This window comes from Triturus cristatus, chromosome 8 (genome assembly GCF_964204655.1).
Source record: "Triturus cristatus chromosome 8, aTriCri1.1, whole genome shotgun sequence".
NCBI classification, from domain to species: domain Eukaryota; kingdom Metazoa; phylum Chordata; class Amphibia; order Caudata; family Salamandridae; genus Triturus; species Triturus cristatus.
The window spans coordinates 1,674,323,376-1,674,343,308 of NC_140591.1; the positions used below are offsets into that span (position 1 = coordinate 1,674,323,376).

Consider the following 19,933-nt stretch of genomic DNA (forward strand, 5'->3'; position numbering starts at 1 on the left):
GCCACACGAAGGGCTTGCTCCCTCCCCGCACGACAGGGCCCGAGCTCCGGCCCACCAGGCATAACCCACGAAAAGCACCTGTACCCCGTCTCCCGACGGATCTTCTGCCCTCGGACCTCTACTCATCACAGGGCCCAGCCCCACCGGCTCCCCCGGCCGGTTCAAGCCGCCATCTTGGGCCCTGCACCACGAGGCCGCGTGGCCTCGGCCCGACCCTAACCCCGGGCCTGGCCGGCCCCGACATCCCGGCACCACCCTCCACCCAGGAGGTGAGCGGACCACTTGGCAGGTCAATGGGAGAACGAAGTGTCAAGAGCTCTTCCCCCGCCAGGTGCCGATCGCCTCCAGCTCCCCCAGGCGCTGGCTCCACCCCCTGCTGGGTGTCTGGACACCTTCATCCCGGGCCCTCCGACCTCCAAGTGCGAGGGTCCGGACATCAAAGGGCGCCTGCCCTATAACTGGGGCAACTCCGGAGCAGGAAGGCAGTTGTATCCTGGAGTCGAGAGACACCGAGAGAACTCAGCCTTGACGGACTACTGGCGCTGCCGTAGCCCGCTCTTGTGAATCATCGTCCTGCCTGCTGGCGCTGCCGCGGCCTTCTGCAACATCCATCCTCGTCGGGACCTGCTGGCGCTGCCGCGGCCCGTTGTAACGACCATCCTCGTCGGGACCTGCTGGCGCTGCCGCGGCCCGTTGTAACGACCATCCTCACCGGGACCTGCTGGCGCTGCCGCGGACCGTAGATCGACCATCTTTCCGGAACCTGCTGGCGCTGCCGCGGACCGTGTACCGACCATCTCAACCGGGACCTGCTGGCGCTGCCGCGGCCCGTACCAACTAAACCACCAAGCTCGAGGATTGTGAGCTAGTCATCATCTCATCCGAATTACCTGACTGGTAACCAGACTGTCCCGCTACCCCTTACCCTGCTTTGAGAGACTTGAATCGAGGGGACCCCTGAGTCCAGACCTCCTTGTACCATTCAACCGTACCTTAAGAAGTGCTTATAAAGAACACTGAACCTTATCCGTGTGTGGTATCTGTCTGTGGGGGGGAAGTTACTTATCTGTACGATCGCTGGAGACGGCTCTCCCCGGAGACCTCTCCTCCTGACCCCGGCCGACCCTCCCGGTCCGTCTACCCTTTCTAACATTGGTGGCCAGCGGCGCGATCCGAATCAACGCGTATTCGTACAGAGAGTAGCTCACCCCACGACAAAAACACGATGTCAGCCAAAGATAGCAGCTCCACCGAGAAATTCCAAATGGATAAATTAGAAGAATACAACCACCGCGAACTGAGACAATTCTGCATAGAACTTGGCATTGCTACCACCGGCCTGAGTACCAAGGATGATCTAAAGCACGCCCTAGAGTCGTGGACAGAAACTGGGGTCGCCGGACCCTCCGACCAAAGCAGCATCACACCAGAGGGGAACGCCACGGCTCCCGAGGAGCGGGGAACGGGCCTCTCGCAGGAGGAGATCCGAGAAAGAGAAAGAACCCGATTGCACGAGTTGGAAATGGCACGACTCAAGATGGATGGGGAACTCAAGTTAGCTGAACAGAAACTCAACCTCGAGCATATGCGGCTCCGAGAAGAACGAGAAGAGAAGCAGAGACAGAGAGAGCTGGAGGAGAAAAAAATAACGCTCGAGCACGAGCGCCAACTAGCGGAGATAGAACTTCGGAAACAGAATAAAGAACTGGGGGTGCCTGAGCGACCACACACCCCGGGGCCAATCGAGAAAAAAGTCCACATCCCCAAGGATGTTGTCCGCGAGTATGTCCGAGAAGACGACATACAACAGTGGTTTAAAGCCTACGAGATCGCCATGACCTCCCACCGGATCGACCGGAGTGATTGGGGAGCCGGACTATGGGGGAGGTTCGTCAACGAAGGCCGCGATGCCCTATTGCAGCTCCCAGATCACCAAATGTCGTCCTACGACCACATGAAGGCTGCCCTCCTCACCCGCTACGGCCTCACACCCGAGATGTACCGCCAGAGGTTCAGAGATTGCACCCGGATCCCAGGTACAACTTGGGTAGAATACGTGAACTATTTCAGCCGTGCCTTCGAGGGTTGGATCAAGGGGAGCCATGTCACCACCTACGAACAACTCTTTAACCTAATGGTATGGGAGCACCTGTCGAACAACTGTTTCGTCGAGCTCAGGCAGCACCTCCTCGACAGTAAGCTGACTGACCCCCGGCAGCTCGCCGCCGAAGCTGACCGATGGGAAAGCACCCGAGTGGACCGGAGGGGGCCACACGAACAGAACAGAAGCAACCAAGGCCAGCACCGTCCTCGGGGAGGAGGAGGGGGCCAGGGGCGAGGGAGAGACGCCTTGCCAGCAACACCCGTGGCCAGCACCCCGCCTCCGGCCGGCCGGGGCAACCCCCCGTGGCGTCCTGGGGTCCGAGCCAACGTCACGTGCCACCGATGCCAGCGAGTCGGCCACTACGCCAATGACCCGAGCTGCCCGCAGAACCAAACACCCAAGCCCCGCCAGGTAGCTGCCGCCGCCCTGGGGGAAGAGCGATTATCGGAGGAACCAGAAGAGTATGAGCCGGCCCAGCAAGAGTGGGAACCGGCCGCCATGGTCCTGGCGTGCTTAGGGGGAAGAGACATGGTCCCGCGGGCTCCCCTACCCGCTAACACCAGGAAATACGGTCAGTGGGTGACCATTAATGGACAGCGAGCCGAGGCCTTGCGTGACACAGGCGCCAGTGTGACGGCCGTCAGCAGTCACCTGGTGACGCCCGAGCAGATCCTGCCGAACATTCTCTGCCCCGTCCGCTCGGCAGACAACTCTGAGAGTATGTGTCAAATGGCCTGCGTCCCATTCGAATGGGGAGGGGTCTCCGGCCTGTTGAAGGTGACGGTCCGGGACGATGCCCCCGTGGACTGCCTCCTGGGGAATGACCTCGAGAGTTCCCCGTGGGCCACCGTTGAGAGAAGAGAGCACCTGGGGATGCTGGGCCTCCCGGACTGGGCCTGCATAACCACCCGGTCCATGGCCGCCCGTGCCGTCCCCCGATCAGAAGAACCGGAATGGCCAGCACCTCCGCCCCCGGTCGCCCCAGTAGAAGACAACGACGAGGCCAGCCTCCCAGACCCGACGACCGAAGGGGACGCGCAACCCCAGGACCTTCCTGACCTGGCTCAGTGGTGTCAAGAAGGGGGGCCCACCCAAGAACAGTTCCGCCAGGAACAAAAGACCTGTCCCTCCCTCGAGGGACTCCGCCAACAAGCCAGCGCCCAGAACGCAGGGGACTCCACCGGAACTCACTGGGTCTGCTGGGATAACGACCTGCTATACAGCGAGCAAAGAATCGCCGAGCTGGGGGCCGGTCGAGTACTGGTGGTACCTCTCCGCTTCAGAGACTTTCTGCTCAACCTGGCCCACGATGTCCCCCTGGCTGGACACCTGGGCCAGGACAAAACGTACAGCCGCCTAGTGACCCACTTTTTCTGGCCGAAAATGAGGAACGACGTCCTGAACCACTGCCGATCTTGCCCCACATGCCAAGCCAGCGGGAAGAGTGGTCGGAAGCTGAAAGCCCCTCTGCAACCCTTCCCTGTGGTCACCACCCCGTTCGAGAGGGTGGGGATAGACATTGTGGGGCCTCTGGACCCCCGCACGGCACAAGGACACAGGTTCATCTTAGTACTGGTGGACCATGCCACCCGCTACCCCGAGGCGGTGCCCCTACGGACCGTGACAGCTCCGGTGGTTGGCCGGGCCCTAATGGGGATCTTCTCCCGAGTAGGCTTCCCCCGAGAAGTCGTCAGCGACCGAGGCACGAACTTTATATCCAAATACATGAAGTCCCTCTGGCAACAATGCGGGGTCACCTACAGATTCACGACCCCCTATCACCCCCAAGGGAACGGACTAGTGGAGCGTTTTAACCGCACTCTCAAGGGGATGATTGGGGGATTGGAAGAGCCCCTCCGTCGCCAGTGGGATGTACTACTCCCGTGCCTCCTCTTCGCCTACCGAGAAGTTCCCCAGAAGTCCCTCGGTTTTAGCCCTTTCGAACTCCTGTACGGGCATCCTGTGCGAGGGCCCCTCAGCCTAGTAAAAGAAGGTTGGGAGATGGCCCCCCTAAAGACCCCTCCAGACGTCTTCAAATACATCCTGGCCCTACGCAATCAGACCCGGCGCTTCAGAGAGATGGCCAAGGCGAACCTCGAGGCCAGCCAGGAGGACATGAAGAGGTGGTATGATCACAATGCCTCCTCCGTTGAGTTCGAGCCTGGACAACAAGTATGGGTGATGTCCCCCACCGAACCATGTGCCTTGCAAGATAAGTGGACGGGGCCCTTCAAAGTGGTCGAGCGCAAAAGCCCCGTCACTTACCTCATCGACCTGGGGACCTCCCGGAACCCCCTTCGGGTCCTCCACACCAACCGACTCAAACCACACTTTGTGCGCTCAGAACTCAGCCTCCTGATGGCTACGGACAGTGGGGCAGAGGAAGACTCCGAACCCCTCCCGGATCTTCTGAAGACTCAGGAGAATGACGGCTCCGTGGACGGGGTCCGGCTCTCTGACGCCCTCACTGCGGAGCAACGCCAGGGCTGCCGGAACCTCCTGCTGCAGTTCGCTACCCTGTTCTCCCTCACCCCCGGGGTCACCCCTTGGTGTTTGCACGACGTGGACACCGGGGATAGTCCCCCTGTCCGACACCGGGCCTACCGCGTACCAGATCGGGTACGGGCCTGCATACAGGAGGAAGTGGCCAAGATGCTCACAATAGGGGTCATCGAACCCTCGGACAGTCCCTGGGCCAGTCCGGTTGTATTGGTTCCCAAAGCCGCTGCCCCCGGCGCCGCACCTGAACTGAGATTCTGCGTCGACTACCGGGGCTTGAACGCTGTCACCCGGACCGACGCTCATCCGATTCCCCGAGCAGACGAGCTGATCGACCGGCTGGGGGCCGCCCGCTACCTTAGTATCTTCGACCTAACAGCGGGCTACTGGCAGATCGGCCTCACACCCAGGGCTCAGGAACGGTCAGCCTTCTCTACCCCCGATGGCCACTACCAATTCAAGGTCATGCCCTTCGGCATGAAGAATGCCCCCGCCACGTTTCAATGCCTCGTGAACCAGGTCTTGGCGGGGCTCGAAGAGTTCAGCGCTGCGTACCTGGACGATATCGCCGTATACAGCCGCCACTGGCCCGACCACCTCCGTCACCTCCAAGAGGTCCTACAGGCCCTCCAGCGGGCCGGCCTCACAATTAAGGCCGGCAAGTGCCAAATTGGCCAAGGGTCTGTGACCTACCTTGGGCACCAAGTGGGAAGCGGGCTGGTGGCCCCGCTACAACTTAAGATTGCTGCCATCCAGTCCTGGCAGCCCCCCGTCACCCAGACCGAGGTCCGAGCCTTCTTGGGGCTCACCGGCTACTACCGGCGGTTCGTGAAGGACTACGGCAGCATCGTGGGGCCCCTCACGGGTCTCACGTCCAAGAACCAGCCGAAGCGGATTAACTGGACCCCCGATTGTCAAGCGGCCTTCGAGAAGCTGAAGGCCGCCCTGTGCACCGCCCCTGTGCTCCAGGCCCCCGATTACAGTTGGGAATTCGTGGTACAGACCGACGCCTCCGACCACGGCATCGGAGCCGTCCTTTCTCAGTTAAACCCCGAAGGTCATGACCAGCCGGTGGCCTTCATCAGTCGACGTCTCCTGGCCCGAGAACAGCGCTGGAGCACCATCGAGAGGGAGGCCTTCGCAGTGGTGTGGGCCCTCAAAAAGCTCCGGCCCTATCTCTTCGGTACCCACTTCCGGGTACAAACCGACCATCGACCCCTGCAGTGGCTGATGCAGATGCGGGGGGAGAACCCAAAACTCTTGCGCTGGTCCATTTCCCTACAGGGAATGGACTTCACTGTGGAGCACCGACCAGGCCAAGACCACGCCAACGCGGATGGCCTGTCCCGCTTTTTCCGCCTCGACGAAGAGAGTCCCCAAGGAGATGGGTGACTCTCCCCGCCTTCAGCTGGGGGGGACGCATGTTGGACAGGCCACACGAAGGGCTTGCTCCCTCCCCGCACGACAGGGCCCGAGCTCCGGCCCACCAGGCATAACCCACGAAAAGCACCTGTACACCGTCTCCCGACGGATCTTCTGCCCTCGGACCTCTACTCATCACGGGGCCCAGCCCCACCGGCTCCCCCGGCCGGTTCAAGCCGCCATCTTGGGCCCTGCACCACGAGGCCGCGTGGCCTCGGCCCGACCCTAACCCCGGGCCTGGCCGGCCCCGACATCCCGGCACCACCCTCCACCCAGGAGGTGAGCGGACCACTTGGCAGGTCAATGGGAGAACGAAGTGTCAAGAGCTCTTCCCCCGCCAGGTGCCGATCGCCTCCAGCTCCCCCAGGCGCTGGCTCCACCCCCTGCTGGGTGTCTGGACACCTTCATCCCGGGCCCTCCGACCTCCAAGTGCGAGGGTCCGGACATCAAAGGGCGCCTGCCCTATAACTGGGGCAACTCCGGAGCAGGAAGGCAGTTGTATCCTGGAGTCGAGAGACACCGAGAGAACTCAGCCTTGACGGACTACTGGCGCTGCCGTAGCCCGCTCTTGTGAATCATCGTCCTGCCTGCTGGCGCTGCCGCGGCCTTCTGCAACATCCATCCTCGTCGGGACCTGCTGGCGCTGCCGCGGCCCGTTGTAACGACCATCCTCGTCAGGACCTGCTGGCGCTGCCGCGGCCCGTTGTAACGACCATCCTCACCGGGACCTGCTGGCGCTGCCGCGGACCGTACATCGACCATCTTTCCGGGACCTGCTGGCGCTGCCGCGGACCGTGTACCGACCATCTCAACCGGGACCTGCTGGCGCTGCCGCGGCCCGTACCAACTAAACCACCAAGCTCGAGGATTGTGAGCTAGTCATCATCTCATCCGAATTACCTGACTGGTAACCAGACTGTCCCGCTACCCCTTACCCTGCTTTGAGAGACTTGAATCGAGGGGACCCCTGAGTCCAGACCTCCTTGTACCATTCAACCGTACCTTAAGAAGTGCTTATAAAGAACACTGAACCTTATCCGTGTGTGGTATCTGTCTGTGGGGGGGAAGTTACTTATCTGTACGATCGCTGGAGACGGCTCTCCCCGGAGACCTCTCCTCCTGACCCCGGCCGACCCTCCCGGTCCGTCTACCCTTTCTAACACCGTGTATCTGTTTATTCTGTTGTGGACTGGTACGAGAATAATTACGAAAAGGTGTTTCTGATTCCCACCATTCCTGAGAAATATACTAAGTCGCTTGTTCTGGGTTGTCTATACATTGGGACCGCCGAGCTAAACCTCGGATAACGAATGGGACACTGATGCTGGCCGGATAGGGAGTTCTGGGTTCTGAGGTGAGTGTTTGGTACACCGCAACTCACTGAGGGCCTGGGTTCCTGCGCATAGTTCTGCGCATAAGCAGAATCCCTGCAACATGGCGCACCTAACGTTTGGTCTATTGATTTGAGACGCCTTAGTAGTGCTTGTATTAGTCCACAACACTCTCACTCTGGTTTCCGGATAAAGGGAGTGACGGTTTAACCTACCTGTGTTTCGACTAAATAGGTTCATTCAAGCTTGATCATTAAAAAGGTTATATAATCTGAACCCTGGTGCTACTGATTTATTGTAGATTTACTGTTGGAGTCCTAATGGCGGTCGAGATTGCGGCTCATAGCCGAGCACCCTTGAAACGTCATCTGGCGAATTATGGGGTGTCAGACGATGGTATGGCTGTGATTTGTGTAGTAAGTGCCGATGCATTGTTCCCGTTTGAGTTGTTCTACTCTTGGGTTACTTTGCCGGCCGTAAGTGAGGACGATGATACTTACCATAATTATACTCCTACGGTACTACCAGCCAACTATACGCCATATAGGACTCAAGAAATTCCTATTTCTGCCTGGCAGCATAACATTTGGTTTAATGGCGCCCTTCCCCATGCGGTTACACCGGCGAGAATGGGCCCTTTGTCAATCCCAGGGGCCACGTGGCCGGTGTTGGCCGGATTTACGCCTCATCCCCGCTACCTGCAGGTAACGGTGGCTGAGTTTCGCGTTCTGCACACTGCCCTTATTACAGTAGAAAGGGCTCTAGTGCAGTATGTGTCACGCAACGTGCAGGTGGTCGCTACTGCTGTTGCGGGACAACCGACGGACCACCACGCGGTGGTTATTAGTCCTGTTATGGTTAATTCGGTAGTGGGCAAGCGACCCCAAAATAGGGATGATTTCCCTTATTGGCTTGCTGAGAAATTTGATCAAATAGAAGCGGTTTATCCGCGTACATCTCCTGTGGAGAAGCACAGGATCCTTACCATTGCCTTGCCTAAAGACTTGGTCCCAGGTATGGCTGATTGTGAAAACTGGGGTAAGGTCTTTGCAGCGACATACTCGAAGTGCTATGGCACTCCGTCTCTGTCGGTACTGCCCTGCGTTATAAAACGTGTTCAAGAGAATCATGGTGCGGAGGCTGCTATTGAATTGGGTATGCGGCTTGTCGGTGTCTTTGATGTGGTTGCTACCATGATATTGGGCAACCTCAAAGGGGATGCTATGCAGTTCCAGGTGCTTAATAAGTGGACGAAGACGACAAGCCGAGGGAATTAGCGAAAATTATCGCGATGGCCTATAAAGAAGTTGGTCGTAGCGCTTTAGGGGTTAAGCCGACTGTGAAAAATCCTTATTCTCAGCAGACAAAGGCAAATTCGTCTGGTAAGGACGAGCGCCCTAACTTTCCAAAACAAAGTTGGAGGGCGAAAAAACAGGAGAAACAGCAACAGAAGCAGGGGTCTCGTCCTGCCTCTCCAGTCCAGTCAAGTAGTGAACGCACTTATGATCTGCGCGATCGTGCTACTATTAAGTCACCTGATAGATTTCAGGTTTCTGAACAACGCTCTCCTTGTTCTTCACAGGAAACATCGGCTTCACAATCCGGTGGAGGAGGCGCTGGGAAAAGTCGGGGTGCACCGCAAGCACGTGAGCAATCCTGACAGACTGACGGCAAGGGCAAGCAAGAAGACTCTGCACGTCAAAGACCCCCGTTTCAGAAGAAGAAAGTTGCTGCTCTGACAGCGAGGTATGCCTCAGATGGTACGGACGCAGCTTCAGAACCTAACAGGGGCGCTAACGCTGCTGGACAGCGCAGCGGAAGTTACAGTAGTGCGACAAGCACTGCGTCCATATCTGGTGGTGACAGCAACTGATATATTCGTGAATATTGAAACTGCTGACACTCGTGTGTCTACCCCTGATAGACTGTATAATATAGTCATTCACATTGAAGGTGACATACAACGTACAATTCAAGGTTTTTTTTGGGATAATCTGACCACTACCTATGATATACTGTTGGCGGAGGCAGATTGGCCCCTGGCTTTCGTTTTAGCTGCTCCTAGAGGGGAGGAAGTAATCCTCCCGTCCTTTGCGCACACATTGCCTAAGGTCCTAGCTGATAAGTATGCCGGGGAATGGGCTCAGGTGCAAGCGCCTGCGCTATATCGAACTCAAGTTGGCTGGGATAAATTGTCCCCCGGCCATGAGATTCCGTTGCGGACTACGCCCCAACCCCAACCCCAATACCCCATGCGACGTGAAGATAGATCTCACGTAGCATCGATCCTTGAACAATTGGAATATCAGGGAGTAATCGAAACATGTGTGTCACCTATGAATAATCCCTTGTTTACTGTGACAAAGCCTGACGGGTCGTACTGCCTAGTTTTGGATTACCGGCACCTTAACTCTCATTGCCAGACCTGTGCAGTACAGAACACCCACAGTTCGGCTCTCATCGATAGTCTTGTGAGAAAAAGGTTTAAAACCACACTTGACATTTCCAATGGCTTTTACAGCCATAATCTGTCCTCTCTTAGTAGTGAGTGGACGGCGTTCACCTCTGGTGGCAAACAAAAACAATTCAAAAGATTACCAATGGGCTATAAAAACAGTCCAGGAGTCTTTGCCGCTCGCATGGTCTCCCTCTTAGAGCGTATAGACCCCGATGCGTACTCGTACGTGGATGACATTTATCTCACGGATGACGAGTTAGACCCGCATCTTTGGCACGTTGATCGCATTATTGTTTTGTTTGCAGACTTCGGTTACAAATTCAATTTTGCGAAGTCGCATATAGCAGAATATACAGTATTGTTCTTGGGGTACGAACTCAACAATGAAGGTCGAGGATTGGCTCCGCACTTTCTAGAAAAGTGCGCATGCCTCTGTGCTCCTACTTCACTGAAGAAATTACAATCCCTGCTGGGTTTTCTGAATTTCGGTCGAACTTACATCCCGGATTATGCCCAACGTATCAAGCCGCTTTACGCCTTGGTACAACCTACGTTTTCCAAATCCTGTTGGCTGCCTGAGCATTCAGCTATATTGCAGTTATTGCAAGCTGGTCTTCTTGCTTCTAAGTACTTATTGACACGTGATAACCACACTAACCTGGTCATAAGAATAGTTCCCGGCGCAGTTGGTTTCACATACTTAACGTTCAATGAGGGCGACACCGTCCCCATTGCTTACAAATCTCACTTGTACACTTCCGCTGAACTGCGTTTTTCCGCTGTTGAGAAGGTTCTGACAGCAGTGCAGATGGCGATTCTGAAAGAACGAGCGCTGTCGCAAGGCAAACGCATGTTGGTGGTAACACCCTATCCTGCCCTAGAGGCAGTGACGAAAGCGAGTGTACCGAATTCTAAAGCTTTGCATCCAAGGTGGATACAATGGGCTACTTCCTTGACCTCGCCGGACGTCACTTTTATCTTTGACGCGGCACTTCAGACTCAGGAGTTTTTGCAGTATGAATTCGTTCATATGGCTCCTCTGTCCATGCGCCCGCTCGAGGATTACCATTGTGTCATGTACACTGACAGGTCTGCGCAACCCGCAACGTGATCAAAGCACGCCTATTCAGCGGCTTGCGCAATTGTAGTCGGTACTTTCGTAAATGGTGAATTCCTGTCCGATGTCGTGCACACGCAGTCATTGGGTGATTGTACCGCTCAGTTGGCGGAGCTTCGTGCTCTGGTGCTTGCACTGGAGTTTGCTGATCCCCGAGTCACTACTCTTATAGTGTGTGACTCCTTTTATTGTGTTCAATCTTACAACGACAATCTGCATTTTTGGTCTCAGAATGACTACCATGATTCCAAAGGTAGCACTATTAAGCATAAATTGCTTTGGGTTCGAGTGGCAGATCTTAAAGAACGTCTGCCCCTCGTGAATGTAATTCACACTCTTGGTCACCAACGCGTTGGTGTCCATGCTGTCGGCAACAGCTTAGCTGACGAGGCAGCGAAAACAGCAGTGGCAACATATTTAGTAGCAGCAGTTACAAGATCCAAAAGTAAGATCGATGATGACATCTTGGCAGCAATTGCTGCTACAGAGCAGGGCACGAAGCCACCGAAGGGTTTCCCTGCTCGTTACCATTATCGCTTAAGTCTTGATAAAGTCCCATTAGTGAGGATTAATGACGTTGCTGACAGATTGATTCCCTACGCGGACTGCAGACCTTCTTTGATATTAGCGGCCCACGAGGGCATGGCGTCCGCGCATGCCGGCGTTGCGGCTACTGTATCTTTGCTACAACAACGTTACTGGTGGTGCGGTTTGTACAAACAGGCCAGAGCTTATGTTCTTAATTGTGACATTTGCCAGCAGATTAAACCTTCTTCTGCGGCGCGCCCACCACAAACTCATTTTTGCTTTGTTCGCCATAAGTTGGCAGGGTATGCTCAGACGTGAGTCCCTTGCTCACTTTGCCACTGGATTCAAGCAAGCTTGGCTGAAGACGGCTGAAATGCCAGAAACCGGTCCTAGGAAGCTTGTTTCCGGTCTAGGGAAGACATGGCTTGGCAGTTCGGGCTGGACTGTTCCCATGAGGCACAGGATCAGACTGATTTGCATATGGCCATGTCTGAACTGGGGTGGCAGAGTGGGCTAAAGAACGGTGATGGATTAAACCCAGATCAGTTGACGGGGGGTGAGTGCTTGCAATGTTCAACACTCCGTCCATCATTTCCTTTGGTTTTTACTTTACTTGTGTGCAGCCTGTCTTTCATTGCCTAGATTGTCCGTTCCAATGGGCTCTGGATTTGTGTCTGTCGAACCCGGTGTCTCCTGATCCGGATTATGATCGGCTTATGAGCCCCTTAGTGGCCCACGAGTTGGACTGTTCTGGTGTCGGGATTATGGCCTGTGCTGCAGCGCATGGAGTTCTTGGGAATTGGGACATCGGAGCAGCGGCGATTGACTTCTTAACGAACAGTTACCTTGAGATGCACCCCGGTTGTCCTCGCCAGGTGCTGGAGGCTCCGGTGGTTGAAGAACATGTTTGTTCTTTCCCCGTCCTGAACTGGATGGCAGATAATTTTGCGGAACGTTCCAATGATTTCCTCTTGGAAGCTGTTGCAACTTATTGTGCCTATACATTATTGGATTGACTTTTGAACTTTCTTTCAGTCCTCAGTCCGTCATCGATTTTTGGTCTTCTACATGTTTTTTTTTTCTCTCTGCGTTTTAACTTTTTCCATTGCTTTTTTCTTTCGAACTTTTTCACTTACCTTATATGGACTTATAGTTCATGCCCTTGGTTTCGTTCTGTCGTACTTGAACTCTGCGTTCTGTCCATGCGCCCCTATTGGTTAGTGGTCCGATCATGGGGGGGTGTAGTGATGATCGTTATCTACCTATGTACAACGCTAAGTTAGCATAACCGCGTTAGATGTTAGAATGCCATCTTGCCGCTTTTGCTGCTTTTGCACACGACACTGTAGTCACATGTTATTAGAATTGAGAAATGCTTACTCGACTTTGCTTCACATGAGAACTGTCTGTTGTTAACATCTTGAACAGTGAATAGCGACCTTGGTCTGTACACAGTGTAACAGAAACAGTCTGGATCGCTAGACGGTGCATGTTGTTGAGTTCAGGTTGATCGGCCCACTAGTTTAGCCATAACACGCACGCAGCTGCAAATACCTGAAAGTCGAATGCTTTTAATATTGCAGTGTTACATGTTTTCATTACATTCGGAAGAAGAGCGTTCCTAGGAGCAGAGCATAGCTGATCCTGTGATGTGAACTCTCTGAGCTGATCTATACGGTATGGGGTTCCCCATTCAAGCCTAGAGACCTTTTATTAGTCTAATAATACTATTAGTGTGTTAGAGAAAGGAAGGTGGCCTAGGGCCACTGTCATTTTAGTATGATTGCTCCTTTAATTTTCTATGGTATTGTAACTATGCTGATGGTTTTGATTTTAATCGTTTGTCTGCTAATGTTAGCCAAACTGCTGCATATTAGGACACGCGGTTTATAAAATAAACTCTTTAAACTTTTGCCGTGTCTCTGTTTATTCTGTTGTGGACTGGTACGAGAATAATTACGAAAAGGTGTTTCTGATTCCCACCATTCCTGAGAAATATACTAAGTCGCTTGTTCTGGGTTGTCTATACATTGGGACCGCCGAGCTAAACCTCGGATAACGAATGGGACACTGATGCTGGCCGGATAGGGGGTTCTGGGTTCTGAGGTGAGTTTTTGGTACACCGCAATTCACTGAGGGCCTGGGTTCCTGCGCATAGTTCTGCGCATAAGCAGAATCCCTGCAACAACTTAAATATGTGATATTTGTATAGCTGTAATCATATATACCTTCCCCTGGAGCTATATTTTCTTCTATTAGATTATTTTTCCATACAAGATATCTCCTCTCACTTCCCAGACTAAAGACACCCTGCTCAAATATCAGGGAATGGCATACTACCATGATTGCACAGTAAGCCTGAAAGAGCATACATTTTCATTTTAAGAAGTGACAATAAACATTTACTAAATCTTTTGCAGAAGTATTTTTTTTTTAACAGTGACCCTCTTTTCCCTTATCATCTTAGACAAACCTAACATTGTAGTCTAACAAAAAATAAATGTAATCTTATTGAATCTAATTATTGGAATTGAAATATGGAAAACATACTTTAAAACTAGAGGCATATAAACAAATATAATACACACACACACAAGCACACATGCACACATACACACATACACACACCGAGACCTACATGCTCATGCATGCATTTAAAACATGTCTGCAAATAGCATTTTGAACGTTGGTGTATATTTCTGTGTTTATGCAATATATATACGTATGTGTGTGTGTTTGTGTAGTGATAAAAGAAATAAGAAAGATACTAAACAATTAATGAATTACAAAGATGTTAAGGGAATTCGACATTTAAAAAAAAAATTGCAATATTGAGCTACATACAAAATCTACGTAAAATATGTTGTAGAACATTCATTTTAGCAAAACATGTTTTGAAAACAAAATGAACCAAACTGAATTGTCTTAATTTCTATAGATTGTGGACACAATCTGCAAATATTGGTGTATGAGTAGATTTGGCTTACTCTTGTAGTACTCCTGGCTTACTCCTGGAATTTAGGAGTACTGCAATAGTAAGTCACAGCAAGATGTTTGTGGATCAACCCCTGTAATTCTATGTTGTGCATTGTACAAAATAGATGTACAATCAAACAAAGAATATCATAGAGCAATAAGTTCATTTGAAAAGTTAAACTCCTGGAAAAGGAATTGTGTGTAACATGAATTAGAATTTGATTTTTAACTTAAGAGATTTTTCCCTAACACATCTTTTCATATACCTTATTTGTTTTCACTGTGCAGGCATGTGGCACTTTGGAAACTTAAACCCAGAGTTAACGGAGGAACCAACATAGGGCACAGCAAGATTTGCTCAAGAAAAGACAGTCTCTGACAGTCAGTAGACATCAGAGGTGCCAGAACATTAACCTCTGGCATCAGGAGCCTCAGCACCTTACCCAACCTGCCCTCCCACATGTGTTGCCCGAAGAAGGAGAAGGAAGAAAGAAGGGAGAATAATGGGGTAAAAAAATAAGTCAGCTCTGCCAGAGCCCCCTCCTGCTGAAAGAGAATCCAAAAACATTTCGGCCTAATCGTGAGAAAATCTGAAGTGGAACATTATAGAGAATCTTTTTTAAGAACAAGAAAATGGTGATACCCGATGGGTCCGGTGCCATAGACGTGTCTAACTTACGAGCTCAGGAACACAGAGAAGAGGTTCTCTGGCACTAGCCTCTGATTCCACATGTTGTCAAAGACTGGGATTAATCCATCTGAGGATATATTGGGATATCCCAGCCCCAGGATCCCATCAAATAATGCATAAATAGCTTCATTTTCAGACAGACCAAAAACTTGGTTTGTGTCCATAATGCTTCCAACCTGAAATTAAAAAGAAGAAATTCAATTGTCACCCAATGCATGGTTGGCTGGAAGATAAGCATGTGTCACTTTATTTTTTGCGGTTTGCATTCAATGGCTTCTGATTGTAGATAACTATGTTTGACATTTAATCCAGACACCGCATATATAACCACTAGCACATGTGTCTCAGACAAAATTCCACACGCAATATAATTGCCCCTGTACAAACCACTAGTCATGCTTTGTTCAAATTTAGCATTTTAACATTTGACATTCAATTTTGTTTACAAAGAAGAGGAAGATAGGCAACTAAAACACAAAAAAGGTTGTTATGAAATGGCTGCAAATGTCTGAATATTGCATCAAACTATATCGTAAAACACTGTTATATCATCAATTTTACTCAATGATCCTCAAGGAGAGCAAGTCGTCTGACACACCTCGGCTTTTTGAAAGGTGCAAACTGTGTCACCAAATGTAAATTACTGCTTCTACCAAATGTCAATTACTGTTTCTACCAAATGTCAATTACTGTTTCTACCAAATGTCAATTAATGTTTCTACCAAATGTCAATTACTGTTTCTACCAAATGTCAATTACTGTTTCTACCAAATGTCAATTGCTGTTTCCACCAAATGTCAATTACTGTTTCTACCAAATGTCAATTACTGTTTCTACCAAATGTCAATTACTTTATCTACCAAATGTCAATTACTGTTTCTACCAAATGTCAATTACTTTATCTACCAAATGTCAATTTAAACTGGCTTCTTTCAGAATAAGGGATTCAGGCAGGAATATCATTGGCAGTGCCCTTACCTGGACAGTATCATTCCCCACGACCCCGGTCATGCTGCCGGATCCATAACTAATTGAGAGACTTTCATTGATGGATCTGAATGTTGAGGACTGTGAGGAGTTGAACATCTTGTAATTTTCTGTTCCAAGAAAATGTCCTCTCATTAGTATTTATGTAAAATATCATCAAGAGTGTACAGTGTATTGGATCGCATTAGGGAGTCGTTTATTCAGCACAAAAGGCGGCGTGTCAGAGTGAATGCAGCAATTGTAAACAACAATGTTTCCATGCAACAGAAAAGTAGGATAGTTAGAGGAACATGGACTTACACAATGACACGTCTTGTGTAAATTACCCTTTCCACAGAGAACGTCCACTGAGAGCAGTAGAGCCAACATATCATTATTTTCCTTATCAATGTTGTTGTCCCTACCAGCACAGTTTTTTCTTGTGGACACCAAAGTCCAGTGGTCAGAGAGCACTCCTTTACTTTGCGCTTCTAAGAAGGGCCGACATTAAATTTACCAGGGACTAGCGTTATTGAGACATTCCATGGTCTACCCTGGAGCCCACAAGAAGATTGAAAAATGACAGAGACTACAAAATCAGGCAGCCAGACTCCCCCTCAGCCTTAAATCAGATCACAATTTGCTGACCCTCAAAGAACTTCACTGGCTTCCAGAGGCACAAAGTATAACGTTCAAAGAACAGAAGGGTCATGTTCCCAAATTTATAGAAGCATTTTTTCCTTCCTATATGCAGAGTTAGATTCTGAGAACAAGCAAGGTCGACTAAATTAGTCAAGCTAGCTACAGCCATGAAAACAGATAGAGAGAGATTTGATGGGGTGCTGGGATCACAAATCTGGAATACCTTGTGTACAAAAAGAAAACTACAAACAAGTCAATTAAAATAGACTTCCCCTTCCCTTCTTGACCAGCTGCTTAAGAACAGAGTTCTAAACAATATAAAGTGACGTCAGACAAAGTCCATAACTGACTAATGGTGAGATGACATTGGACACACCAACCACATGTATTGTTCATCCTTTGCTGAGGAAGGGATCGTTTTTAAAGAACCTCTTTTTAACAAGACTACAAAATGACTTTAGAGACAAGGCAGCACTTTACAAGACATATCAACAAATAAGCAAAAGGCAATAGAAGAAACACAATCAGCCTTCTGCAATGCAACCCTAAAGTGTCATATTCAATAGCAATCTCAATTGAAACAACCGTGGTAACACCATGCTGTAAGAATATGTCTCCAATGATACAGACGCAGCTCAACTCTAATGAATGGTGTTGTGTTCTGTGGTCTCCTAGTTCCTTGCTGCTCAGCCTGTGTGAGTGATGTAAGAGGATGTTCATGAGGGCATGGTTTGGATGAGTGGTCAGTTGGAAGGAGTGGGGCTGAGCAGCAGGATGCTGCTCCCGGTGGGGCTGTACCATCTAACCTGTAACTGAATAAACCCACGTAATCTACACTACTGGCCACTGGACTGATTACCTACAAGGGCCTTACTTCGTTCACAAAAGTGGCGACGATTTTAAAAGAACTACACGTACAGAGACAAGAAATTGCAAAAGAATCTAAAATAAGAGAGTCCAAAAAGAAGCCTGGAAATATGCCGGAGCAACGCCGTCACGCTTCACCGGTGTCTTCTACAACAGACAGTCTACACATTGGATTTTTTGCGGCGTTGGACCCTGTGTGGTCTGAAATTTGCAGCTACCGTCAGCCTACATAATTGAAGATTGGATGTGTGATCTGAAGTTTGAAACCTGCCAGCCAACAGACAGCCTGCTGAGATGGTGTTTGACCTATGGGGCTTTAAGATCGACTGCCTGCAGAGTTGATGTTTTGCGTGTTCAGCCTTAAGGAAATGTAATCTTACACCCTGCAGTCATCTGTAGTGAGAACAGGCAGCACTTATTCAAAAAGATGCACTTGCGAGTCCTTCAACTGCAGCATCGACTACATCTGCTGTGACGTGAGGGCATCGAACCTCGGTAGCGCGTGTGCAAGCATCCATGGTATGCTTTGAATGCATGCTGCGAGTCCCTTACCCTAGTGGAGGGCATGCTGACGTATGTCCTGGAGTTTATTGGGGATTCCTTAAGGATTCCTCTTTGTCTCTTTCTCGTGTTTGCAAGCACGCGACGTGAGGTCTCACAAGCACGCGTAGGTGGGGTGTGTTGGGGTTGTTGCCCTGACAACGAGGAACATTTCGACGTGTCAGCTGCATATGAGCTGGGAGGATTCTGGCGGAACCGGAGGGCAGCATTCCTCGGACAGGACCTTGATTTCAAGGTCCGGAGGGGGAATAGAACTGAGTGGGGAACTGAGGGAAAATGCCATCTTTTTTTTCTGGCCAGAGGTGATCTTATACTGGTTCTATTCTGGCAGCGGCCCGGGTTAGAAGTCACTCACCAATCGTTTGACTGTCATTGCTTCCTGCTGTCTTGTGGCACACTATGGGGCAGATTTACAAGAACTGGCGCATCTCTGCCGATTAGCAGATCAGCAGAGATGCGTCAGTGAATTTGCCTCACGTAAAAAAAAACCTTGCGCCACCATGGATGCGTTGAATTTAAATGTGGCACACCGTGGCGCAAGGATAGACAGCTGCATGATGCATCTTTTGACGTAAATGCAGCGCATTGCTCGAGTCGTGTCGCAAACATGGAATGGTTCCAGCAATGGTCAGGAATGCCTATTCCTATCATGCTGCGTCACTCCTTACGCCTGCTTCAAGCAGGCGTAAGGTTTTGATGCAGTGGCATCGTTAAAGTGACTCAGTGAAATCTTGTAGATTTCACGGTGTCACTTTTACGAGGCTTTCTCACGTTGGAACGCCCACCATGCTTACATTATACCTGACACAGGTATTACAATGTGACGCATCTCCCTAGATGCGTCACGTTGTAAATATGTCTCAACGTGGCGCATTGTTTACGACGCTGCTGTGTCACAGAAGTGACGCAACAGCTGTGTAAAGTTGTCTCAAGGGGCTTGTAAATCTGCCCCTATGTATTTTTTTTCTTCTCTAATGCTATACCTATACATGCTGCTGTTAATGTTTTGATGCATTGATTGCTTACCATGCTTAGTGCGCTTTTATTTGCTGTGGGTGTGTGAAAGTGGCAGTAAGTGGGGATGGTTGCACTTTAGGATGAGTGCATATGTTTTTTTGTTGCAGTATGGAGTGCGTATTACATTTTGGGATGCACAATGAAATTTCTTTATGTGTAGGGTTGTGTTGGGTAAGGAATTACCTTGTGACCGTGGGTGGTTAGTGGGTTGGATATACCCTGCATAATGTTTTATGTTGGGTTAGATGATACCCTGAGTGAGTAATGAGTGCCTTTATGTTGAATTGTTTATTGTTGTAAGATACCTAAAATTTGCTGTAGGGGGAACATGTGCGTTTCTTGTCCAGTGAGGTGTGCTTTAGTGGGAAAATGAAGGTTCCTTCGTCCTGCAGTTGTGCAGTAGTGGGAACATTAGGGTTCCTTTGCTTTTCAGGTGAGTGTGCAGTAGTGGAAACATGACAGTCCCTTTATCCTGCAAGTGTGTGTGCAGTAGTGGGAACATGTGGGTTCATTTGTCCTGCAAGTGCGTGTGCAGTAGTGGGACCATGAGGGTTCCTTTCTCCTGCGAGTATGTGTGCAGTAGTGAGAACATGAGGGTTCCTTTGTCCTGCGAGTGTGTGTGTGCAGTAGTGGGAGCATGAGTGTTCCTTTGTCCTACGCGTGCGTGTGCAGTAGTGGGAACATGAGGGTTTCTTTGTCCTGCGAGTACAGTAGTGGGAGCATAAGGGTTACTTTTTCCTGCGAGTGCATGTGC

The 19,933-nt window shown here is 50.6% G+C and overlaps 1 protein-coding gene across 1 annotated transcript in view; it reads right to left on the reverse strand.

Moving 5' to 3' along the window:
- LOC146808567 (pepsin A-like) overlaps positions 1 to 19,933 on the reverse strand; it is a 222,772-nt gene that overhangs the window by 95,418 nt on the left and 107,421 nt on the right. The window contains exons 4-5 of the mRNA XM_085623591.1: positions 16,105 to 16,223; positions 15,115 to 15,302 (exon numbers count right to left, since the gene is read on the reverse strand). Coding sequence (XP_085479717.1) covers positions 15,115 to 15,302; positions 16,105 to 16,223 — 307 coding nt within the window. The remainder of the gene's footprint in view (positions 1 to 15,114; positions 15,303 to 16,104; positions 16,224 to 19,933) is intronic.